This window comes from Aquarana catesbeiana, linkage group LG05 (assembly GCF_042186555.1).
Source record: "Aquarana catesbeiana isolate 2022-GZ linkage group LG05, ASM4218655v1, whole genome shotgun sequence".
In the NCBI taxonomy this organism is placed as follows: Eukaryota; Metazoa; Chordata; class Amphibia; order Anura; family Ranidae; genus Aquarana; species Aquarana catesbeiana.
In genome coordinates, this window is record NC_133328.1 from 525,094,937 (window position 1) to 525,121,712 (window position 26,776).

Sequence of the window (26,776 nt, forward strand, 5' to 3'; positions counted from 1 at the left end):
GCCATGTAGTCGCCCACCCCATTAATTTGTTCAGGTCTTTTTGCAAGGTTTCCACATTCTGCGGAGAAGTTATTGCCCTGCTTAGCTTAGTATCGTCTGCAAATACAGAGATTGAACTGTTTATCCCATCCTCCAGATCGTTTATAAACAAATTAAATAGGATTGGTCCCAGCACAGAACCCTGGGGAACCCCACTACCCACCCCTGACCATTCTGAGTACTCCCCATTTATCACCACCCTCTGAACACGCCCTTGTAGCCAGTTTTCAGTCCAGGTACTCACCCTATGGTCCATGCCAACGGACCCTATTTTGTACAGTAAACGTTTATGGGGAACTGTGTCAAATGCTTTTTGCAAAATCCAGATACACCACGTCTACGGGACTTCCTTTATCTAGATGGCAACTCACCTCCTCATAGAAGGTTAATAGATTGGTTTGGCAAGAACGATTCTTCATGAATCCATGCTGATTACTGCTAATGATATCGTTCTTATTACTAAAATCTTGTATATAGTCCCTTATCATCCCCTCCAAGATTTTACATACTATTGATGTTAGGCTAAGTGGTCTGTAATTCCCAGGGATGTTTTTTGGGCCCTTTTTAAATATTGGTGCTACATTTGCTTTTCTCCAATCAGCTGGTACCATTCCAGTCAATAGACTGTCTGTAAAAATTAGGAACAACGGTCTGGCAATCACCTGACTGAGTTCCCTAAGTACCCTAGGATGCAAGCCATCTGGTCCCGGTGATTTATTAATGTTAAGTTTCTCAAGTCTAATTTTAATTCCGTCCTCTGTTAACCATGGAGGTGCTTCCTGTGTTGTGTCATGAGGATAAACACTGCAGTTTTGGTTACTGAAGCCCCCCGATTCACTCGTGAAGACTGAGGAGAAGAATAAATTCAATACCTTTGCCATCTCCCCATCCTTTGTAACCAGATGTCCTTCCTCATTCTTTATGGGGCCGATATGGTCTGTCCTCCCTTTTTTACTGTTTACATACTTAAAGAATTTCTTGGGATTTTTTTTGCTCTCCTCCGCTATGTGTCTTTCATGTTCTATCTTAGCCGTCCTAATTGCACCCTTACATTTCTTATTGCATTCTTTATAAAGTCTGAATGCTGAGGATGATCCCTCAACCTTGTATTTTTTGAAGGCCTTCTCCTTTGCTTTTATATGCATTTTTACATTGGAGTTAAGCCATCCAGGATTTTTGTTCGCTCTTTTAAATTTATTACCCAATGGGATACATTGGCTAATGCCCTTATTTAATATGCTCTTAAAGCAAACCCATCTCTCCTCCGTATTCTTTGTTCCTAATACTTTATCCCAATTTATGCCTTTTAGCAAGGTTTGTAGTTTAGGGAAGTTGGCTCTTTTGAAATTCAGTGTCTTTGTATTCCCTTTATGTTTCCTATTTGTGTGATTTATACTGAAACTAATTGACCTGTGATCGCTGTTACCTAAATTGCCCCGTATTTCCACATCTGTGATCAAGTCTGTATTGTTGGTAATCAGTAGATCCAGTAATGTTTTATTTCTAGTTGGTGCGTCTACCATCTAACCCATAAAATTGTCCTGCAAGACATTAAGGAACTGGCGAGCCTTAAATGAATGCGCGGTTCCCTCCGCCCAGTCTATGTCTGGATAATTAAAATCCCCCATTATGATAACACTTCCCATCCTTGCTGCTAATCCAATTTGTGATAGGAGATCCGTCTCCACTTCCTCCTTCAGGTTAGGGGGCCTATAGCATACTCCCAGTATTATTTTCCCTTTAGCTTCATCCCTTTGGAGCTCTACCCATAAGGATTCCACCTCCTCTCTAGCTCCCTCAGTGATGTCATCTCTCACATTCGCTTGTACATTATTCTTGATATATAGGCATACCCCTCCCCCTTTTTTACCCTCTCTATCCTTGCGGTATAGGGTATACCCTTGAATGTTTGCCAGCCAATCATGAGAGCTGTTGAACCAGGTCTCTGAAATTCCCACAAAATCCAAATCCTCCTTGTACAACAGTATCTCTAGTTCACCCATCTTGTCTGCCATGCTCCTGGCATTGGTGAACATGCCACATAGTTTAGACCGGTCGCATATTGTCCTCGTATTGGGTGTTTCAAAATTGCAACTAGGACTTGCTACTATACTCACCTTGTGTTTTTGTGCTTTGGTTAACCTACCACTAATGCCCCCAACACTACACTCTGGAATATCATCCGCGCTGGCTATCACTGTCTCTGGACCCTCCCCCCCATCGCCTAGTTTAAAAACCCCTCTAACTTTTTGGCCATCTTCATTCCCAGCAGATCTGCACCCTACTCATTTAGGTGCAGTCCGTCCCTTCTTACGGTACCGGTTACCGACTGAGAAGTCGGCCCAGTCCTCCAGGAACCCAAACCCCTCCTTACTACACCAGCTCTTCAGCCACTTGTTTACTTCCCTAATCTCTCTCTGCCTTTCTGGTGTGGCTCAATGTACCGGTAGTATTCCTGAGAATACTACCTTGGAGGTCCTTTTCCTCAATTTAGCACCTAAGTCCCTAAAATCGTTCTTTAGGACACTCCATCTGCCTCTGACTTTGTCATTGGTGCCAACGTGCACCATGACAGCCGGGTCTTCCCCAGCCCCTCCCAGTAATCTGTCCACAAGATCTGCGATGTGCCGAATATGACACAAAAAATTTCAGATTGGCACCAACAAAGAGCTTTGCTTTTCCAATCTGGGGACAAGGTTTGGCGTATGACCAACATTTTTTTCTCCAAGTTCTCTCCATATAGTTTGCCCATTTTATGGTAATCCTTATGTAATTACTGCAAAGATCAATCCAGTCTGCTACAAACTTTGCCTACCTCTCAAGTTACTGATTTTTGGTTCCATGTATCATTGTTCAAACCTCTGGTCTTGAATAGATCCTCTCTTCTTCTGTCCCTAGTTAATCCCTCTGGTTAATACTAGCTAATATGAGGTACACCAAATCCTGGAATCCAAGATTTCCTATGGAAAACTTCAGTTTGACTGGAAAGGCTTTGGCTCTAAAGTAAGATCCAGGGTCCCTGCATTTGATATGCTGGTCCCTCATCTCTGCAAAAACCATTCCACAGAGCAGGTAAGCATAACATGTTTGTTATTTTAATGGAAGTAACCCAGAAGCTTTACAATCACTTTAATACACCATACCCTTACATGTAAGTCATGTAAGTACCTGAATCTAACTTTGCATCAACCTCTTGCAGTGAGGAGATAGAACAGTAAAAGAGAGATGAGCTTATCAGTGTGCTACTTCTCGTTATATTGTACAGTTAAAGGGTAAAGGTGGGGAAAAGATCTCTAAGTGAAAGTAAAATTGCAGCACAGAAAAATACGGTTCACTCCCTAGCCATGCAGGACTGTGTTATATGGCAAAGCTATTCAAATCTCAGAACTGGATGGACAGAAATACAAATTCATTGCAGGTAAAACAGCTCTCACATATGCAAATGCATGTCATCTGTGTATTTAGCTGGAGTTTGGCTTTAATGTTAATTTAACCAGGACCTTAACCTTTTCACTGAAGCTAAACCTAACCCCCTTAGACTAACCCTTTAACTAACTGTCAAACCTTAACCTAGCCTCCAAACCGTTCACATAACCTAGCCCCAATTTATATTTCCAAAAAATTATCAATAACCTCAACCTAACATTTACCAAGAGTGCAACTCTAAAGGTAACATTAAATGGTTGTTATGTTATTACAGTTTTTAAGTCAAATTTCATGTAATAAAATTAATACATTTTTAAACTGATGCTTTATGTCTGTTTTTTTATAGGTGTATAATTTTAAACACCTAAGTATGAATTTAGAGTCAAGGGACATGGTCACGGCTCTGTGTACTGCATAGAACTATCAAGCCAAACATCTCTGCAAAAACACCTTTGTGTATAGTACAGAAACCTTTTTCCTTATGGTACACATGTACTACAAAGTATTTTTAGCTTGAGTGCTTTTTTGATTTGAAGAGTTTATTCTAAGGATTAGGTTAACTACTTAAAGCGGAGCGGCACCGAAAAAAAAATTTTTTAAAAGTCAGCAGCTACAAATACTGCAGCTGCTGACTTTTAAAACATGGACACTTACCTGTCCAGGGCGCCCGCGATGTCGGCACCCGAGGCCGAAGCGTCTCTCCGTCCTCGGGTGCTGCCGCCTCCATCTTCGGTAAGGGAATCAGGAAGTGAAGCCGTGCGGTTTCACTTCCCGGTTCCCTACTGCGCATGCACGAGTCGCGCAGCGCAATACGAATGGTCCCTGCTGCCTCTGGGACCCGTGTGTTTCCCAGCAGGCAGCGGGGGGGGGGAACAGGATGTGGCGTAAATACCCGCAGATTCTGCGGCTATCTACGCCGGAAGTGGGTACAGATACCTGTAATATACAGGTATCTGTACCCCCCTCCCCCCTGAAAGGTGCCAACTGTGTCACCAGAGGGGGGGAGGAATCTAATGAGTGGAAGTTCCACTTTTGGGTGGAACTCCACTTTAAGGACCGGGCCTCTTTTTAGATGTGTTGTTTACTAGACATGTGCATTCCTTTTCGACATAGAGAGAAAAGATTCGACATTATAGAGAATATAGCAAAAAAGGTCGAATGTGCCTAACCTAACTCTATTTGTCCAAGATTATTTGACATAGAGAGAAAAGATTTGACATAAAGATTCGAGGAAGCAGTGGCCGCGAGCGGACATTTATGGTCAAATGCTCCGCCCATAGGCTATAGAAGAATTCTAATGTTGGTTGACTAGTAATAATAATTAATAAATATAATTATTACTAGTGTCATACAACATTAGAATTCTACTATAGCTTGTAGTCGGAAAATTCAACCGGAAATGTACGATTGCGGTGTCGTACAGTTTAGCTGCTCTGTCGAATCTTCTTAGAACATTTGACAGACACCATAAGCCTTCAATGACAGATTCAACCTTAATTATATTGGATTTTTGGATGAGGGGGTGGCCCTCTCCCGCCGCCGATAAAAGTGATCTTTCGGCGAATCACCGCAGAGACCACTTTTATCTTGTACCGGACCGCCGGCCAAACATGGCGATACCGGGGTTATGGCAGCTAGCTGCTGCCATAACAATGATATCCATCCTCAAAGTGAAGATGTATATCGGCGTGCAGCGGTCCAGAAGTGGTTAATGTTAAGAAGAGCCTGCTTCAGGGTTTGGGACAGATTTGTTGCCAGTTTGGAGGACTGTTTAATATGTACTTGTTTTTAGAATATCATATAATTTAAACACAATAAAATGCAAACAGTGGTGAAATAGATTGCAAAAGATCACATGAAAACATATAGGGAGAATTGTATATCTGTTCAGAAGTTCTCACACTGATCTAGCTGATACATGAATACAAGGATGGTAAACTTGTGCCCTATAATTATCAAACCACTAGTATGAAATCCACCTAATAAAGCTTGTATAGAATGAAGGATAATTACCTTAGCCTAAGGCTGACAGGCATGTACTACTCTGACATCAACATCATAAACATTAATATGTATTTGTTAAACAACCTTAATAAAAGCGACCCAACAAATAACACACACATGCCTGCACAAGAACTAGGAATGTCAGAAATATTACAACATCATCAATAACAGTGATCAGCTTTGCTAAAATTGTATTAATTATTGTTTGTACGTTCAACCTATTTTCAACATTTTTCCTCTCATAAGACATCTTATGGTTTTTCGACATTGAATGTAATATAAAATAGTTAGTCAGATCATTTTGAAAAACACTTGGAAATATCAACTTTTCTATGATAGCTATAATGTTAATGAAAAAAGATTTGGTTTTGTCCAGATGTAAAGACATTGGTGAGGCAATATCATATAGAGAGAATTGCTTACTTTGGAAGCAATGTCAGGAGGTGGGTGGGCTGGTGCTGTGGTTATGCAAAGAAACACAGACAAACAATATCAGGAATGGAAAATGAAGTGCAGTGTTTTCAGAATTGGATTATTTTAATTTAAACTGTATCCAAAGCCCTTGTCAGTGTTTTTTTTTTTTGAGTGGTATAAAGTGCGCTACTTTTTTTTACACATAAATGTGCTGGATATATCCAAAAACAAAATAGCCTAACAAAGGTTTTAAATAAATAAAATGTTTATCATTCAAGTAAAGTGTGCCAAAAAGTGTTAGTGCCTCGATTAAAGTGCAATCCGTGACTCCATAAAAACAATATTGATTAAACATTCAAACAAGAAAGTCCATTGTGATAAGCAAGTGCAAAGTTTTCATTGAAAAAATTGATTGGTGTATAGATCAATCACATCCTCTAAAGATTGATGCCAGTGCTCTTAAAGTGACAGAACAGTGCTATTCCACTTCAATTCACTCCATGTGCACTGTATCCCAACCCCAATGGGTCCAGAGTCACCAAATGTAGTTCACCTCTTATATCTTATACCAAAAAGGATCAAAATAATGCTTTCCACAGCTCCTCTGTGCATGGCTAGGTGTCCTTAATGCTGTTTCTTTTTACATAGATCAGTTGGAGCTCAACATATGTATAAAGCAGAGAGGGATATCACCCCGTAAAAAGGTCTTTATTTAAACACATCAACACATACAGGTTTTCATGGCACAGCTCCTGATGATGTCTAATTGAGATACAAAACCCGTACGAGTAGGGGTGAGCGGTTCTTGAGTCCATACACCGATAGCATTGGCTTTTTGGTGAGTCTGGACCCATTTGGGTTGGGGCACAGCGCACATGGAGTGAATTAAAGTGGAATAGCACTGTACTGCCGCTTTAGGAGCACTGCCATCGATCATTAGAGGATGTAATTGATTTATACAGCAATCAATGTTTTCGGTGAAAACTTTGCACTTGCTTATCATAATGGATCTTCTTGTTTGAATGTTTAATGAATATTATTTTCATGGAGTCACGGATTGCACTTTAATTCAGGCACTGGCACTTTTTGGCACACTTTACTGGAATTATATTTGTATCAAATATTTTATTTATTTAATAACTTCATTACTTATTTAGGCTCTTTTGTTTTTGGATATATCCAACACATGTAGATGTGAAAATAGAGTAGCACACTTTATACCACTTGTCTCTTGCAAGAGAAAGTGCAGCTGCCCTGAGCTTGTTACTAATTTACATTGCGCAGGTGTTATAATCAGGGCCGTCCTTAAGGCAGGGCAAAAGGGGCAGCTGCCCTGGGCTCTGTCATTGTTGTGGGGCCCAAAGCAGCTACCTCATACTTGTCAACTATCCTGGTTTCAATTCCCTTGTCCCTTGAAGTTTTAGTCCCATGCTGTGTCCTGATATATGTATGAAGTGCTGCTACTAATGCTGCACAGCTCTGCCCTATTGTTGTGTACAGATGACTCACCTGCAGACCCTGTGTTTACATGTAATGCAATGATATGTAAATACCAGCTACATTGATATGTAAATAGTCGCAAACCGGCTGTCATATCCACCATCACCTATATATTGAATGCTGCCCACTGGTGAGATAAAGGAGCATGCTTGAAAGTCCTGCCTGCAACTGTGGTCATTTAGCCTAACATCAGCCTGTTCTGCAAAGGTAGGTGTGGAGAGGATGGGGGAGGTTTGGGGTGCAGAGGTTAGCAGGGGTTTTAGGATGCAAAGGTGTACTGACAGGGTAGATAAAGATTTAGGTCACGTGTAGGGCAGCCCAATTATTTCAATGAGCTGCTCTATGCACTAGAAATGTGGAAGAATGACAGGTCCATGCAATATGCAGGACCAACATGGGGGAGCTCAAAGGGGAATGCATGTTTCCTTATGTTTTCTGTAGGATTGTTATTGGTTACAGCAACAGCTTCTCCTGCGCAGCAACAAGCAGCTGATTGGAGGAAATTGGCGGTTTGCATAGCCCGCGTTTCTGAAGAAGATAAAAGGGGCAGTCCGGCCGTTAGGCAAGCAGACCCTGTGGAACCAGACCGGGACTCGGAAGTATGAAGCGCCGCTCACCTGAGAGGAGGGAGAGCTTGCTCTGATGCCTCATTGAAAAAGCCGAAGGCTCCGGAGGTGAGGAGTGGTTTATACAATGCCTGGAGGACAGACGTGCCGAGACTCCGCCCGGGCCGTCGAATGTTACAGCCCAGGAAAAGATGGAGGAGCCAGAAGCAGACATGCGCAGTCCGCGCCAGCAGCCAGGGAGAAGAAAAAAGAGGCAGAGAACTGAGGCTTCTCCTCAGCCCAAAGGAAAGGAGAGAGCTGGCAGTGTTCCTCACAGGAATGCACCTCCAATGGAAAAGAATACTGCTACTCAGCCTGCATCTGCTGCGGCCAGAAGTGAGCAAACTAGGAGTCTGCCTGTTGGTGAGACACTCTCTGATGTTAATGTCACTGAATTTAATGTTCTTGTATGTTACACAAGCTTAAAGGGGCACACACAGTTGGTGCTTTTGTTGAGGAGGCTGAAGGAGCACAGTATTCTGGTGCTTTGAATGATACTGATACTAGTAATGATTTAAAAGGGGCACAGTTACAGCAGGATGAGAACCTTTTTCAACAGAATGAGATAGATGATATAAGTCCAATTTGGCATAATATGATAAAGAACCCCCTTGGTGAGAATTTAAAAAATAGTACAGGTAGCATGGCCCGCAAGTCGGTTCAGGTTTGCAAATCTGTTATGCCTTCTGCACGCTCTGCTCATTCTATAGTTGCACTTATCCACCTCTGTCAAAGAAAACATTTGGGGGGGTGATTTTATTGATCTGTTGTCATTATTGCCAGCTTCCAAAGAGTTTCTAGCTAAATCTGACAGGAAATCAGATGAGCGCACAGAAGAGGATAGGCGGAGGGCTGTCCCCAAAACCTTTCAGAATTGGCTGCAGGCTTTTTGCATTTTCGCGGCTGTGTTGGGAGAACAATTTCCTGAGAAATGTTCAGGCCTTTTTCAACACGTGGACATATTTTCTGAAGCCTTCCGTAATTTTGGCGGTACAGCCTGGTTCACCTATGATGAGAGTTTCAGGCAGAAATTAGCAGTTCACCCTACCTTGCAATGGGGATGCAAGGATGTTGGTTTATGGTTGAATCTCATGCTACCACAAAAGCCGCAATTCACACCTAGAGCAGTGCCTAGCCCACAAAATGTCTTTCGTAAAGGCTTCTGTTTTGCCTTTAACGAAGGACAATGCAAATTCTTATCAAACTGTAGGTATAGGCATGAGTGCTCTCACTGCAATGGGAACCATTCTGCTAGTAGATGTTTCAAAAAATCATCAGCAGCTTCTCTCCCATCCTTTCCACACAATGTTGGTGGAAAAGGCCAAGACGCCGGTGAGCCTGCTAAGCATGCAACCGTGGTTAGATCATTATCCAGACCGCACAATGGCACGGTTGCTAACTGATGGTTTCAGGGACGGTTTCTTGGTCCCCTCCTTTGCAGGGACTGGATGCACTTTGGTTAGAAATTTACGCTCTGCTATGAGTCAACCTGAAATTGTACAAGAAAAAATCTCTAAAGAAGTAGTAGAAGAAAGAGTAGCTGGCCCTTTTTCTTGCCCACCTTTTAAAAACTTCCGTCTCTCCCCCTTGGGCATTGTTCCTAAAAGAGAACAGGGTAGTTTCAGGCTCATTCACCATTTGTCATATCCAGAGGACGCTTCACTTAATGATGAGGTTGCAGAGGTTATAGCTCCTGTTTCATACTCTTCCTTTGATGAAGCACTGGAGCTTTTACGTCGCTTTGGGCACGGTGCACTGTTAGCAAAAGCGGACATCAAATCTGCCTTTTGCCTGCTACTGGTGCATCCACAAGGATTCAATTCCCTGGGTTTCCATTTTCAGGACCAATTTTATTTTGATAAATGTATGCCCATGGGTTTCTCGTTATCGTGCTTTTATTTTGAGTCTCTCTCAAAATTTTTGCATTGGGTTCTGTCTGAATGTTCCCCTATTGGGGGTATTCTACATTATTTAGAATATTTTTTATTTTTGGGCCCAGCAGACTCCCCCATATGTTTGGAGTCGCTGAACACATTTTTTCATATTTATGATTCCTTTGGTATTCCCATTGTTCATGAAAAAACGGTCTTTCCTACATCCACTTTAGAATTTTTGGGGATCACTATCGACTCATCATTGATGGAGTTCAGATTGCCCGGGGATAAATTGCATCGTATGAGAATAATGATCTCGTTATTCTTGTCAAAGTGCAAAGTTTTGTTAAAAGAGGCCCAATCCCTATTGGGTCTGTTTGCATTTGCAGCTAGGGTTATTCCCATAGCTAGAATTTTTTCCAGACGTTTTGCTTTGGCTATTAAAGGTTTTAAGAACCCTTGTTCTCATGTTTTCATCTCTAAAAGTGTCAAAGAAGATTTAAAAATCTGGGATTCGTTTCTTTGCAACTTCAATGGGTCCACAGTGTGGCAACAATCCTTTACAAATGATTTTCAGTTAAATTTCTTTACAGACGCTGCTGGTTCATCCGGTTTTGGCGCCTTTCTGGATGGCCATTGGTGTGCTTCTAGGTGGCACTCTAGTTGGTTGCAACAAGACATTTTGCACAATATAGTCCTCCTTGAGTTGTTTCCGGTTATAGTTTCAATTGTGATCTGGAAAGAACAGTTTGTGAATCGTAGGATTATTGTAAATACAGATAATAAAGGTGTACTTTTGCTATCAATATGCTTTCATCTAGATCAGAGCTAGTTATCAAACTTTTACGTTTTTTAGTGTTGCACTGCATGAGATTCAATATCTGGTTAAAAGCCCGACATATTCCTGGGATTGATAATAACATAGCTGACGCCTTATCTCGTTTACAGTTCCGGAGATTCCGGGAGTTGGCCCCATTGGCGGATCAGTGTGGAACCCCTTGCCCGGATTTCCTCTGGGGCTTGATCTGAGACTGATCTCTGCACATCTTCGGAACTCGGTAGCACGTAAGACATGGCTGGAATATAGTCTGGCCTGGTTAAAATGGTGTTCTTTTTGCTCTTGCAGGCGTATAGATGTCTTGGAAGTGAACGCGTATGTCTCTTTAGCTTTTGTGTCTTTTCTAATTCAGTCTGGCCTTAGTCCTGCCTCCATTAGCAAGGTGTTGGCAGGTGTTTCCTTTTTTCTAAAATTTGCAGGCATGCCAGCCCTGTCCTCCTTTTTTCAGGTTAGTCAGGTCCTCAAAGGATTCAGGAATTCCCGCCCTACCCAGGATTCTAGACGTCCCATTTCAGTTAATCTATTAATCAAACTACTATCTATATTAGAAGAGATTTGTTTTACTGAATTTGAACTTCTGCTTTTCAGGGCAGCCTTTTCTGTTACCTTTTTTGGTGCCCTTAGAGTTGGAGAACTTACAGCACAAAACAAATCATCTTCAGCCTTCCTGCTGTTTTCTCATGTGTTTATGGAATCAGATTGCTTACATTTGTTTATCTGCCGGTCCAAAACTTTTGGTTTGGGCAATGGTCAGTGGATATATCTGGGTAAATCTCCCAATAAGTTGGTTTGCCCAGTGTCGCATACTGCCAGTTATATGTCAGTTAGGCCCCCCTCTGATAGTTCCTTTTTTATCCACCAGGACTTGTCCCCTTTGACCCGATACCAGTTTTCTGCTGTGCTATCCTCATGCCTCAGGCACCTTAACCCCCTAGGTCTCAGATTCTCATCACATTCATTTAGGATTGGGGCTGCCACCACAGCCAATTTGTTGGGATTCTCTCCTGAAGGTCAAAAAAGGGTTGGTAGGTGGGCTAGTAGTAGATATAAAATTTATGTCCGCCTTGAATTGTTAATTGTTTGATTTTCTATTTTCATATTCTTCTAAATGTAAAAATCTGGTTAGTAGGCCACTCCTACATTTTCTGGGCTGAAAAACAGGCTGCATCCAGGATTTATACGAACAATTTAGGTTTGGATAGTAATGTCTTTACGGTTTTATGGTCTGGAGTTAGGGGCCTCAGATGGCGTAATCTTAAAGACCACTTAATTCACTTATCCACAGTTTGGCATTCTCCTCAGGTTCTAGTTCTTCACGTTGGAGCAAACGACATTGGTAAAGTAAGAACATGGGAGCTCCTTTGTGAAATGAAGCAGGATATTTATTCCATTAAACTTTTGTTTCCAAGCACCAATTTGGCCTTCTCTGAAATGATTCCTAGACTCCTTTGGTCCCCTTCTGGGAATTTATTTTATGTGGATAGGATTCGGAGACGGCTGAATAGGACCATACATAATTTTTTTGTGTCCTCGGGAGGTGCGTCCTTCCGCCACTTGGAGCTTGAAGGTTTCGTTCCTGGGTTATTTAGGAGGGATTTCGTTCACTTGTCAGACATAGGTCTGGACATATTCAATATGGGCCTGCAAACTTTAATTGAAAGTGCTGCGATGTTGGGGGGACCTCAGCCAAGGGTTTCTCTCTTGGCCTCGGTCGGTGGGGAATAGTCGTCCAGCATTGTCTGGATGGACACAGTGTAAAATTTGAGTTGATGTATTATAGCCAAGATGGCTTTATAATTATTTGAAGTTGCGTTATTTCATTATCAGGTTACCCCTTGAACAACATCGTGGCCTAAAATTTAATTTTCCAAAATAAATAAATTGTTATAAAAAAGGAATATATTTGTTGTTGGTCTTTATTGTAGTATTATCTCCTTTGTGCTAGCCCATGACAGGTCCATGCAATATGCAGGACCAACATGGGAGAGCTCAAAGGGGAATGCATCTTTCCTTATGTTTTCTGTAGGATTGTTATTGGTTACAGCAACAGCTTCTCCTGCGCAGCAACAAGCAGCTGATTGGAGGAAATTGGCGGTTTGCATAGCCCGGGTTTCTGAAGAAGATAAAAGGGGCAGTCCAGCCGTTAGGCAAGCAGACCCTGTGGAACCAGACCGGGACTCCCACCCGCCCTCCCTAATTCTCATATCAGTCATGGTGTTGTTTAGTGGGGGAATAGTCATCCAGCATTGTCTGGATGGACACAGTGTAAAATTTGAGTTGATGTATTATAGCCAAGATGGCTTTATAATTATTTGAAGTTGCATTATTTCATTATCAGGTTACCCCTTGACACAACATCGTGGCCTAAAATTGAATTTTCCAAAAGAAATAAATTGTTATAAAAAAGGAATATAATGGTTGTTGGTCTTTATTGTAGTATTATCTCCTTTGTGCTAGCCCATGTCCCTAACACTTTTTCAAAATCACACAGTTACACAGCACATGTCAGCAGATGCGTGAGGGTGTCATTAACAATTAATGGCACTGCTGTGTATCTGCTTAAGGGCAGCACATTTCTGTGGTGCAGGAAAGTGATTTTGCATGCGTTCCCAACACACACAAATGTGAACACAGGCTAAATGTCTCAGTTACATTGGTGGTGGTTAGTGTAAATCTTCTCATTACATTGAGACTTGGTGTAGAATCCTTTCATTCACGCTAGTGGCCAGTGTGAAGGTCCCCCTTACATTAGTGGTCAATGTAAATCCCTCCTTACATTGGTGGCTACTGTGAATGCTCCTATTACATTAGTGGTCAGTGTAAATCCCCTTTACATTGGTGCTTGGTGTACAATCCTTTTATTCACACTAGTGGCCAGTGTGAAGGTCCCCCTCCTTACATTGGTGGTTACTGTGAATGCTTCAATTACATTAGTGGTCAGTGTAAACCTCTATTACATTGGTAGCCAGTGTTGAAACTCCTCCTTATAATGGTAGTCGTTAAAAAAAATCCACATTGCCATTGATCACACCCTTCCCTCCCCCCAGCACTGCCACTGATCCCAGAAGTTCTAGGATTCCTAGGAGTTTTCTGTCTATTGATGGGTTCCCTCACCACACCAGTCCATGGTGTGCAGGCAGGAGGAGAGTGAAATTGCATGGAGGGGGGCCCAAGATGTAATGTATGCCCAGGGTCAAATCAATATTAAAGACGGCCCTGGTTATAATATTAGCTTGAGAGATTTCACTTCATTTTCTGTCCTGGAACACAACAGGAAGGAGCAGAAAATTGACCCAAGTGAATGTAAATCCCCTCTTAAGCAATTGTCACCAGAACATGTGTCACTATTGGAAAATGTTCCCACATCTTCATTTCCAATGACAACCATACAATTTTCCTCAAAAGATTTTGCTTTGAATATACATATATGGTATATATCTCTTATCATATTCCATGGAGTGTAGTATTTCTGAAGGTTCTAAAGATATCACTGTAGAATGAGGCACAAAGCAAATATATATTTGATAATAAATTAAAAGACTGATTATTGTTGCAGCCCACAGAAGTGCTGCAAAGCTCTATATTCACAGCATGCATATTAGAAAGGGCAGGCAAACCAAAATTCTAATAATTTCATATATAAAAAAAGTATGTTGTTGTAGAATTATAAATTATAATTATAAAGTTCCCATGCATTCACAAATTACACATTTTTAAAATATTTTTTCTCTATCAAACTAGGTTCCAGAAAAAGATTGCAGAAGAGAATGGCTAAGATTTTTTTTTGCTTGCTCTGCAAAAACGAAAGCTGAAATCTCTTTGTTATAGTGAACAAAGACTCTTATGTTCCAGAATTGTTTTAAAATATGTCCAAAGTTACATAAAAGTTATACTCTTTATGTCCTCTTGGTATACTATTGAAAACAAAAAACTTAAACCGCAACAGACTTTTGTGTTACTGCTTAATCTTAGGTAAGCAGCAGAAAGTTACAATGGCATCACATGTCTACATGTAGCTTGACTTCTTCCCCCTGCTGTGCAGAGATGCAACACAATTACCTTCTACATCATTTGTTAAGAAAACAACAGAGACACGAATGCTGGTAGCCTGTTAGGGTTAAGGTCTTCCCAGGTAATGTCTTGGCCCCTAAGACTGGCCTATCTGCAGACCATTACTTAGACAGGGTTACTGTGGCTAATGTAAGATGAAAAGCTTAATTACAAAAATTCCATATGTACTGTGTCACTTCTACAAAGGACAAGATGCAAGTCCTTGTACAATCCCTGAAGATATCTAGAGGGCTGTCTACTTCTTCTTGATCCTTATACAGAATAATGTCTCTGTAAATACTATCATACTCTCTACCTTGCTCCTTTTCTTCTACTAGATGATCAAATTTATGTAATCGGGTTCTTATTAGGAAGATTTCAGTGAACTGTTGACAATGATGTACAGTAGTGCTTCGCCAGGATGACGTCTGGGGAAAATGATTCTGCTGCACCACCACACAAAACCAATTAGAGAACTATTTTCTGCGACAGGTCAGGAATTTACATGGTTTCTCATGAAAAGATGTGCCTTTTAATTTCTTTATTAAGATGACATCCATGTCCCTTGTGACTTTTTACAATGACAATCATTTGTTCAGCCCAATGGAAAGTACAATCAGTAAAATCGCCTCACCGGTACACAAGCAAGGCAAAGATCCATCGAGCGTCATTCTGAATTTTCCAAATGAACTACTTTAAAGATTGATAATTAAAACAATATTTGTTGATCAAAACTGTTGACAGGACCCAAGTCTGTACTATTGCTGCAAACCAAGGACCAATAGTACAGACGTCAGGCTTTGCAATAGACAGCAGACTTCACCCTATGATATCTAAACAATATGTAAAAGTATTGAATTTAGTCATCTTCTTGCATTAACTATTTTATTGGCAAGAATAGGAAACTGTAAGACATAGGGGCCTATGTAAAGTTGAACACTGCACATTTTACTCCACACCACAGCCTGCATTTTGAGTGCCATGTGTTCTTGTTTTAAGGTGGTTAGGCTATACCACTGCTTTACAATTGGAAACCATAATGATGAGGCCATACCACTGCTTTATAAATGGAATCCAAAATGATGTGCAGCCTAGATTTTCTAACTGACAAAGTATTTGTGATGATACTTAAAGTGAACTTGTCATGTATATTAAAGTATATGAACTAAATTATTATTGGTAAATTATTGGTATATGTACTCATCTTTTAATCATTGCCTTTTACCCTGGAGATGACCCTGGATCCTAGGCCCAGGCTGCACACCTAATTTTTCAAAGTAGAGAATAAGACTTCTTCCGGCAATGAACCTCACTCACCCCATGCAACAGTAAAATATCAAAACCTCAGTAGCCAGTAGGGGTCGAATAACAGGGGCAGGGCTGGTACTGGAGGGGTTGGGGCTAAATCTCAACTGGACAGAAGTTGAACGCCAAATACAGCCTGAATCTCCATGTGCCCAGGAACTGATTTCAAGACAAATAAAGCACCCCAAAGTTCTTGCACCTATCTAATAATGTTGTTTAAAGCGGATTTTCAGTCATTTTGTCAACTTTCCATCTAATAAATCTTCTGCCCTTGTTGTTTTAACTTTGGATAGTAAAACTTTTTTTTCTGCCAGTAAATACCTTATACAGACCACTTCCTGTTTCTTGTATGATAAAAAGCCTAGACTTATGACATCATGCAAAGCTCTCTCTCACTCTCATGAGAGTTTGCCAGGAAAGGAGGGGGAGGAGTCATAAGAGGGCCAATGAGAGAGTAGTAAAAGGGCCAATGAGAGCTGCAAGGCTGCAGAGCTGGAGGTGTGTCTGTGTAAATCCAGGAAGTGAACAGGCAGCAGCTTCAGCTGCTCACGGTTAAAATGGTTGCAGCCAGACTCAGTGTAGGGAGATTTCTGCAGCATATTTGGCAAGTACAGAATCACAATATATATAAAATAATATGCAAAGTGGTTGGTGGGAAGCTTCAGAATGGCAAAGATGTTTTTATTACAAATTATGTGAGCAGACTGCAGTTCCTCTTTAAGTACATCATGGTGTATGTGACAAATTTTTAAATAACTTTAAATTCTAAAAGGTAATGAAAAGTCTTCACAAGTTCTTTACCTGCATTTTCCACAAATTCCATATTAAGACATATAGTTTTACTTTATTTATAAAGATAATCAAAAAGCCAGCATGTTATACCCATGTTTCAAATTCAAAAAGTTAATAAATACACTTTTTGAAATACTGTAAGATTGCTTTAAGCACTTCAGCCCCGGAAGGATTTGCCCCCTTAATGACCAGGTCATTGGAAGCATGGAATGGAAGCAGGATCTCAAACCGCGGTCTCCAGAAATCCAAACGACACCCATGAGTCTCTCATCCATCAAATGCTTGGAAGTAGGATCATAAAAAAAGAAGAAGGCTTCCATATGGCATAGGTCAAAAATATATGAGTTTATTTAAAAAGTACTAACATTATAACGATATGTACAATAAAATCGATGATCGCAAAGTAATACAAACAAGTGTAATGTGCAGAGCTGCAAGCAGTAACCCAACGCGTTTTGTCCTAAGGGACTTCAACTGGGGTGTAAGCCAACTCCCTTACACTGTGCATATATACATATATATTTATATATACAAGTAAATAAATTAACAATTAGATTGACAATTAGTCATTTCTTGGTTCAAGCATCTGTCTGTCATGGTGGATGGCGTGCGGTCCACACCTCCAACTGCAAGCTGGTAAATACATAGTCACCAATCACAGAACACGTATATGAAAACCAAGCCTCGCTGTGATGGAGCAGACGTCATCAACATCACGTCATCTGCATTGCAGAGACGTGTCAACCGCGCCACAACGAGGGTTGGAAAAACACCAATCACAAGACCCCATAAGTCCAAGCCTCGCTAACGCGGAAAAGGAAAGCGTCATTAACACCACAGATGTGATTACCAAACCTCGGTATCAAACAGCACAGAGTATTTAATTAATTGCCATCTCGCAACGATTCGACTAAAACATTAAAATGAACTATGCAGACACACTATGTCTGCCAAAGTAATACAGGTTCTCACACATAGCGAATCAAGGCAAAGGACTCTCACCTATAGGGTCATATATACACATATGACATGACAAAATATATATAGCTATATATATATATATATATATATAGACCCTAAATACTAGTAAAGGAATGAATAGTAAATCAAAAAAGAAAAAGAGGAACAATATATGTGTACAAAAAATTTAAAATGTATGTGTACAAAAAATGTAAAATGGTTGAATAGAATGAATATGATATTACTAATTGGAAAATTAAATGGAAAAATAAATAAAATGGAAAAATAGAAATGGGCAAAGGTGTTATATATATGATGATAAGGTGAATTCAAGCTTGATTGATAAACTCTAGCTTTCGAGGGGTATCACGCCTAGAGACGTTTTGGATTTATGAATTAAAATCCTACTCGTCCTTTGGCATGAACGTCGACTGGGATATTAATGCTTTTATCAATCAAGCTTGAATTCACCTTATCATCATATATAATACCTTTGCCCATTTCTATTTTTCTATTTTATTTATTTTTCCATTTCATTTTTCCAATTAGTAATATCATATTCATTCTATTCATACATTGATAATTTGTTGTACACATACATTTAAAATTTTTTGTACACATACAGTCATGCTCAAAAGTTTGCATACCCTGGCAGAATGTGTGAAATGTTGGCATTAATATTGAAAATATGTCTAATCATGCCAAATAACTGTCTTTTATTTAAGGAAAGCAATCACATGAAGCCAATTATTATCACCAAGTTTTTTGGATCCTTTTTAAATCATAATGATAACAGAAATCACCCCATGGCCCAGTGTCTAGTCTGCTTAGTACATCCATGTGAGAGCTAACAAACTCAAAATTGACTATTTATACACAGACAATAATTGTGATTTAAAAAGCCACAGATATGGGAAATTAACGTTTAATTGCCTTTAATTGTCTCCTGTGTGTGCCACTTTCTGTGTCTGTACCAAGGCCAAACATTCCAGGGTATGTAAACTTTTTATCAGGGCTATTTGGGTGATTTCTGTTATCATTATGGTTTAAAAAGGATCCAGAAAATTAAGTGATAATAAATAGCTTCATGTGATTGCTATCCTTAAATAAAAGAAAGTTTTTTGGCATGATCAGTCATATTTTCAATATTAATGCCGAAATTTCACAATTTCTGCCAGGGTATGCAAACTTTTGAGCAAGGCTGTATATTGTTCCCCTTTTTCTTTTTCGATTTGATATTCATTCCTTACTAGTATTGAGGGTCTATATATATATATTTATATATATTTTTGCCATGTCATATGTGTATATATGACCCTATAGGTGAGAGTACTTTGACTTGATTGGCTATGTGTGGGAACCTGTATTACTTTGGCAGACATAACGTGTCTGCATAGTTCATTTTGAAGTTTTAGTCACATCATCGCAAGATGGTGATTATTTAATCACTCTGTGCTGTTTGATACCGAGGTTTGGTAATCACATCTGTGGTGTTGGTGACGCCTTTCTTTTCCGCGATAGCAAGGACCTCAAATATGAGGTCTTGTGATTGGCGTTTTTCCAACCTTCGTTGTGGCACGGTTCACACTCTTCCACGATGCTAACAAAGTGATGTTGATGATGTCTGCTCCATCACAGTGAGGCTTGTTTTTCATATACGTGTTTCGTGATTGGTGACTATGTGTTTACCAGCATGCAATTGGAGGTGTGGACCGCACGCCGTCCACCAAGACAGACAGAAACTTGAACCAGGAAATTACTCATTGTTGATCTAATTGTTAATTTATTTACTTGTATATATATATATATATATATATATATATATATATATTTGCAGTGTAGGGGAGCTGGCTTACACCCCAGTTGAAGTCCCTTATGACAAAACGCGTTGGTTTACTGCTTGCCAGCTCTGCACATTGCGCTTGTTTGTATTACTTTGTGATCACATCGATTTTATTGTACACATCCTTATGATGTTAGTACTTTTTAAACAAACCCATATATTTTTTGACCTATACCATGTGGAAGCCTTCTTCTTTTTTTATGATCCTACTTCCAACGATTTGACGGATGAGAGACTTGTGGGTATCGTTTGGATTTCTGGAGATCGCGGTTTGAGATCCTGTTTCCATGCCTTGCTTGTCTGACTCACCGCCGCTGGCGTGTGTGTCCACATCTTCCGGTAAGAAGTACCTACCCCTCTACTTGGGTGGTGGATGCACAGTCCCGGGTGTTTCTTCTACAGATGGTTGCACACCATCTTCCTTATTTGCATAGACTCCCTCATACTTGTATAGTGTGTTGTGAGTTCATTCCAACACGGATATTTGTGGACTTGTTCTTTCTCATAGCATTCTGCTTTGGATCACCTAGTCCATTGTGGCTATCAGTAAATATAATTTAGCACTCATGCACTTTATTACTTTTACACGTATTTATTGTGATGACGTATAATTTATATGCACCTGATTGTGTATATTTATTTATGTCATTACTTGCACATATATATAACAGTGTTCATTCACTTATTATTGATACACAACTCATTGTGTTTGTATTTCGTTTACATGCACTATTTTCTCAGCACTGCACTTTTTTATATATTAAAAAAAAACATTCTGCCTTTAGAACCACTTTAATGTTTTTGGTTTTTTATTTAGTTATAAAATAACAGCTACCCATGACAAGCATATTTCTTCTCATGTTTGTTTCTGTCTTTGTGTTCTGATATGTTACCTAGAGTAGACTGATGATATGGATTTACGTTCATGTAAATAAAGAGTTATACCTGATATATAATTCAGCTCTTATGTCTTACCAGCAACGCAGATTGTGAAGATATCTCCATGTTTTTCTTGCTGAGAAAGCAGAAGTTTTAAAGGATCCTTCCTGAACTGATAAGCCACACCCATGTAAGGAATCCAGCCATTTTCCAAAGGAGGTTCCCCTTCTCTCCTACAAAAATAAGAGTAATATTATTACTCAGTAAATTATGATCTCCATAATATTAATTATTGCTGAAATGAGATGTGTTTAGGCACTTGTTATGCACAAGGAATTTATGAGTTTTATTTTGTTTTCTTTCAGTTTGTTTATTTTTTATTAAATATAGAAGTTTTTAATGTTATTCAATTTTTTGTCCATGTCACATCAGGTCTGTGTCTTTTAGGCACTTCACATGATGAGGCAATTATAACAAACTGATATGATAGATTTTCAGAAAAGGGTACCCCTTTAATATCACAGGCTGAATCAGTATTTTTTTCCAACACAATCTATTAATGAAACATTTCCTGAGATTAGACATGAGACAGCAGACTGTATGGGTTAGTATCAATACAGATTTTCTTGTTTTGCTGCATTTTAAACCATTTTGCCAAGTGCAAATTCACAAAATGTGGTAGAAGGTGAATCATACTTTAAGATTTCTTGAACTCTTGGAAAACAGTGGATTTATTGACTGATTTGCTTAGTTTTGGGATGTGAAAGACCTGGAGTTTACTGAATATAAGCACTATACAGTATCTCACAAAAGTGAGTACACCCCTCACATTTTTGTAAATATTTTATTATATCTTTTCATGTGACAACACTGAAAAAATGACCCTTAACTACAATGTAAATTAGTAAGTGTACAGCTTGTATAACAGTGTAAATTTGCTGTCCCCTTAAAATAACTCAATGCACAGCCATTAATGTCTAAACCACTACCAATGAAAGTGAGCACACCCCTAAATGAAAATGTCCAAATTGGGCCCAAAGTGTCAATATTTTGTGTGGCCACCATTATTTTCCAGCACTGTCTTAACCTCTTGGGCATGGAGTTCACCAGAGCTTCACAGGTTGCCACTGGAGTCCTCTTCCACTCCTCCATGACAACATCACAGAGCTGGTGGATGTTAGAGACCTTGTGCTCCTCCACCTTCCATTTGAGGATGCCCCACAGATGCTCAATAGGGTTTGGGTCTGGAGACATGCTTGGCCAGTCCATCACCTTTACCCTCAGCTTCTTTAGCAAGGCAGTGGTCATCTTGGAGGTGTGTTTGGGGTCGTTATCATGTTGGAATACTGCCCTGCGGCCCAGTCTCCGAAGGGAGGGGATCATGCTCTGCTTCAGTATGTCACAGTACATGATGACATTCATGGTTCCCTCAATGAACTGTAGCTCCCCTGTGCTGGCAGCACTCCTGCAGCCCCAGACCATGACACTCCCACCACCATGCTTGACTGTAGGCAAGATACACTTGTCTTTGTACTCCTCACCTGGTTGCCGCCACACACGATTGACACCATCTGAACCAAATAAGTTTATCTTGGTCTCATCAGACCACAGGACATGGTTCCAGTAATCCATGTCCTTAGTCTGCTTGTCTTCAGCAAACTGTCTGCGGGCTTTCTTGTGCATCATCTTTAGAAGAGGCTTCCTTCTGGGATGAAAGCCATGCAGACCAATTTGATGCAGTGTATGATCTGAGCACTGACAGGCTGACCCCCCCACCCCTTCAACCTCTGCAGCAATGCTGGCAGCACTCATACATCTATTTCCCAAAGATAACCTCTGGATATGACGCTGAGCCTGTGTACTTAACTTCTTTGATCGACCATGTTCGGCCTGTTCTGAGTGGAACCTGTCCTGTTAAGCTGCTGTATGGTCTTGGACACCATGCTGCAGCTCAGTTTCAGGGTCTTGGCAATCTTCTTATAGCCTAGGCCATCTTCATGCAGAGCAACAATTATTTTTTTCAGATACTCAGAGAGTTCTTTGCCATGAGGTGCCATGTTGAACTTCCAGTGACCAGTATGAAAGAGTGAAAGTGATAACACCAAATTTAACACACCTGCTCCCCATTCACACATGAGACCTTGCAACACTAACAAGTCACATGACACCAGGGAGGGAAAATGGCTAATTGGGCCCAATTTGGACATTTTCACTTAGGGGTGTACTCATTTTTGTTGCCAGCGGTTTAGACATTAATGGCTGTGTGTTGAGTTATTTTGAGGGGACAGCAAATTTACACTGTTATACAAGCTGTACACTCACTACTTTACATTATAGCAAAGTGTAATTTCTTCAGTGTTGTCACATGAAAAGGTATAATAAAACATTTACAAAAATGTGAGGGGTGTACTCACTGTTGTGAGATACTGTATATGAATTAAAGAGCATCAAAGTAGATTTTTTATGATACTTTATGATTGAAGCTAAATAGATAGATATAGATACTGTAGATATTACAAATACATTTCCTATATGTATTTATATGTTTTATGTTATTTATGAGTCATACAATTTTCTCTTTCATGTAAGTCTCATATTGTGTTTTAAAAAAGCAAAATTCTTTTTTCTTATTACAGCTGTTTAGCTAGTAAAATCCGATTTAAACTCTGTAACACAAAGCATGTCTATTTTAGACAGGATTAATACAAATATTCAAATGAAACTCTGATGCTATATCCCATCTGTGAAGGTGACTTACACTACATGCAGAACAAGCCATTTTGATTAATAACGAGATACTTACTAGCCAAGATGTAATCAAAGATCAAGAGATCACCAGCTTACTACTATCATACAATGTACAGAAATGGATGTCTGAGTTAACTATTTGTGTTCCTACATAATGTTTCACAAACACAAATATTGAATTAGACTAGGGTGATTGTTTCTGCATAAAAATAATGCTGGCCATAACATTTGAATTTTGCCATTTGCCTTTTGTCATTAGTATGGTGACAACCCTTTGTTTAATGCTTCTCATTTAACGGTTTAATTGGTAGTAGTGTAACATATGCTAGAATGGTTTACATAATGGGAATCTTGCTGTTGAAGGATGTAGAACTTACAAGTCAAAAGTAGTCACATCACAAGTCAGAAGTCATTAAACCAACCCTTCAATTGGCTACCAAGCCTCAGCAGAAGGCTCATTACTAGTGGCTAGCTAGGACAGTGTATAGGTAAAATTCTGACAGATATTTAGATAGGCTTTTTTGTCATCTACTAATTTAATTCATCTAATTTCACCCTCCATGCTCTGTCATTTGGTCAAAACCTGTATACTTCACAGTGTTTCCGCGGGGTAAGAAGGACGCAGCTCAGAAATCCAGGGGAAAATTAACTTAATGCTTAGAGTCTTTGGACACAAATCATGGAGACTGAGGGGGTCATCGTTTGCATCAAACATGGTTAACTCACAACTGATAAGCCAAACACTGTTAAACACCATGCCATATCATGGTGATGCCCTATGCCTTCCAACAGAGAATGCTATGTATATATATATATACACACACACTATTTTTTTTAAACATCCATAGAAGCTTTGCAGATTCATTAGAAGTTATCAATTTAAACCATAAAACTTAAAATATGGGATATCCATTATATAATGTTCAAAAGATAGCTTATTTTATTAGATACTACATTAGAAACACTAATGCCAATAACAAACAAAAACTCTTTTTTAAAAATATGATTATGACTGTTCAGGCTAAAGTCTTCATTTATTCCTAGATTGTAAGCTCTAACGAGCAGAGCTCTCTGATTCCTCCTGTATTGAATTGTATTGTACTTGTACTGTCTGCCCTAATGTTGTAAAGCGCTGCGTAAACTGTCGGCGCTATATAAATCCTGTATAATAATAATAATAATAATAATGAAATGTGTAGTAAATGTATAAAGTAAGTATCACTGGCAATAGTAACAAAACTATAATCAACTGAAGTTGTGGTAATGCTGTTAAAATTAATTTTAAAATAAAAATCAAACCCATTTGAGTTAAAGAAAAAATATACCCCAAAAATGTTTTTTTCTTAAATTTTTTTATTGTCAAATCTTAATGAATCCAGTGGCGAGTATTTTTGTGTCTATTACAAGACCATAACAACAGTCTTACTCTCTTGGAACACCTAATTATTTTTGTCTTCTAGACCATGAAGAATTTATCAGGGGAGCTTGATTCCATAATTTGGATATTTAAAGGCTGCATCACATTGGCAGAACTGGCAATTGTCACTGATATATTTTTGCCAAGTAATAAGAGATTTAAGACAGCATGCCATTCATTTTTTAGGAAGCCATATGAAACTAAAATATCAGTTGGCCTTTAAAATGGTCTTAATTAACTTAAATGATCTTACTTCGCTGATAACCTCTAAACTACCTGGGTAAGAAAACATTCATCCCATAGCAAGAATAACCTTAAAATAATCTTTCACAACTTCAACAATTCAAATTTACATGTGATAAATAAAGCAGGCCATACATGGTCGAATTTCGAACAAATTTTCTTTTCAAAATCAGAAAGTTCTTTTTTTTTTTGTAATCCGATGGTGCACCATTGATTTTCGAAATTCAGCCGACCAAGCCTTCAATTTCACCTCATGTTGCTACAGAAAAGAATTTTCGTGGGAGGGAATCTTCTTTTCTCTCCGTAAATCTTCTTTTCTTATTACATTTCTCGCACGATTCTCCCATCATTGATTAGAAAATCATTAGTTTTTCAAAAAATTTCCAACATGTCCGATTCCTCAAATTTGATTGCCGCACGAAAATCGGCCGTTATTGCAGCCCACTAATGGTGCGAAATTCATACGAAAATTCTTTGATATGATTTTCGAAAGAAAATTCTTTCAAAATTCGAACCGTGTATGGCCGACATTAGCAGTAAAAACAGAATGTCACAACTATGACCAATAGGGTACTTAGAAGGAAAGAAGGGGTGGGGGCCAGCAGTGAATTAAACAGGAAAAGTTGAGAATTGCATATAAATGCAACTGCCTATACAGTAGCTTTCAAGCCCAAATATACCTCAAACTTTTCTTTATGTTTTTGAAGAGCTAAAATTTTGAATAGGTTATACCAGGGGTCTTCAAACTACGGCCCTCCAGTTGTTCAGGAACTACAATTCCCATCATGCCTTGTCATGTCTGTGAATGTCAGAGTTTCACAATGCCTCATGGGATGTGTAGTTCCACAATAGCTGGAGGGCTGTAGTTTGAAGATCCTTGGGTTATACATTCTGCTTGTGTCTCTAATAAGGCAATTTCTCTGTCAGATATTAAATGCTTTCAGTGTCAACGTCTGGTACTGTCTTGTCTTATACCCATCACCTGAACAGTAACTAAGGAGAAATTTCTCTCTTTGAGATGACAGAGATTACATTTCTTCATTAGTGTATTTTGTTTTCATTGACGCAATACTCTATACATCAACGCTATACTCAATAATCACATATACAAGAGGTAGGGACAATTTCCATCACTTCCAGTTTTGTCTGACACTCATTCATTTGACAAAGCATAAGAAGAAATCCCCTAAATGAGGTCAAAGACAGTAATAAAAAGCTGACAGAGGTCCTACCCTGTACCAACTTTTATGCTAAACCAAAAATATAAGGTTTTAGCTGCAATTGATGTATGTGTACAACAATTGGGGACTAAGACTAAAGCTGGACATACATGGTACAGTTTTTTTTTTCATTCAGACAACCAGCTGTATAAAAGAACTGAACTGATTGCCCCATCCATACATTCAAGTTAGATGCGGGAATTCTCTCTCCCTCCCCTGCTGAACCGGCAAATTTAAACTCTGTCAAGCAGTTCCGCCTGCTCAGCAGGGGATCTGTCCGCTGATCCCCGCGGAGCAGGCAGGTGACAGGTCCATGTCCACTCTGCTATGGAGAGTGAAAACTGGACACTGGGGCGGTTGGTTGGAAACGGATCGCCTGTCCATTTTTTTTATCAGACTGTCATCCGATCCAATCTGCCAGATGAATGGGGAATGGATCCCCATCCCTCTGTTGGATCAGATCGGATGCTGGTGGGTGTCAGCAAACACATGTCTGCTGACATCCCCGGCTCCATAGAAAGCAATGGATGGTCTGTCAGTTTGAAAGGGGCCTAAGTCACTACCTGCTGGCTAGAGGTGATAAATATGAACATTAAACCCAGTAATATGAAAATAGTTC

The 26,776-nt window shown here is 39.5% G+C and overlaps 1 protein-coding gene across 1 annotated transcript in view; it reads right to left on the minus strand.

Moving 5' to 3' along the window:
• CYP7B1 (cytochrome P450 family 7 subfamily B member 1) overlaps window positions 1-26,776 on the minus strand; it is a 337,341-nt gene that overhangs the window by 103,587 nt on the left and 206,978 nt on the right. The window contains exon 2 of the mRNA XM_073631707.1: window positions 20,626-20,762. Within this exon, the coding sequence (XP_073487808.1) occupies window positions 20,626-20,762 (137 nt within the window). The remainder of the gene's footprint in view (window positions 1-20,625; window positions 20,763-26,776) is intronic.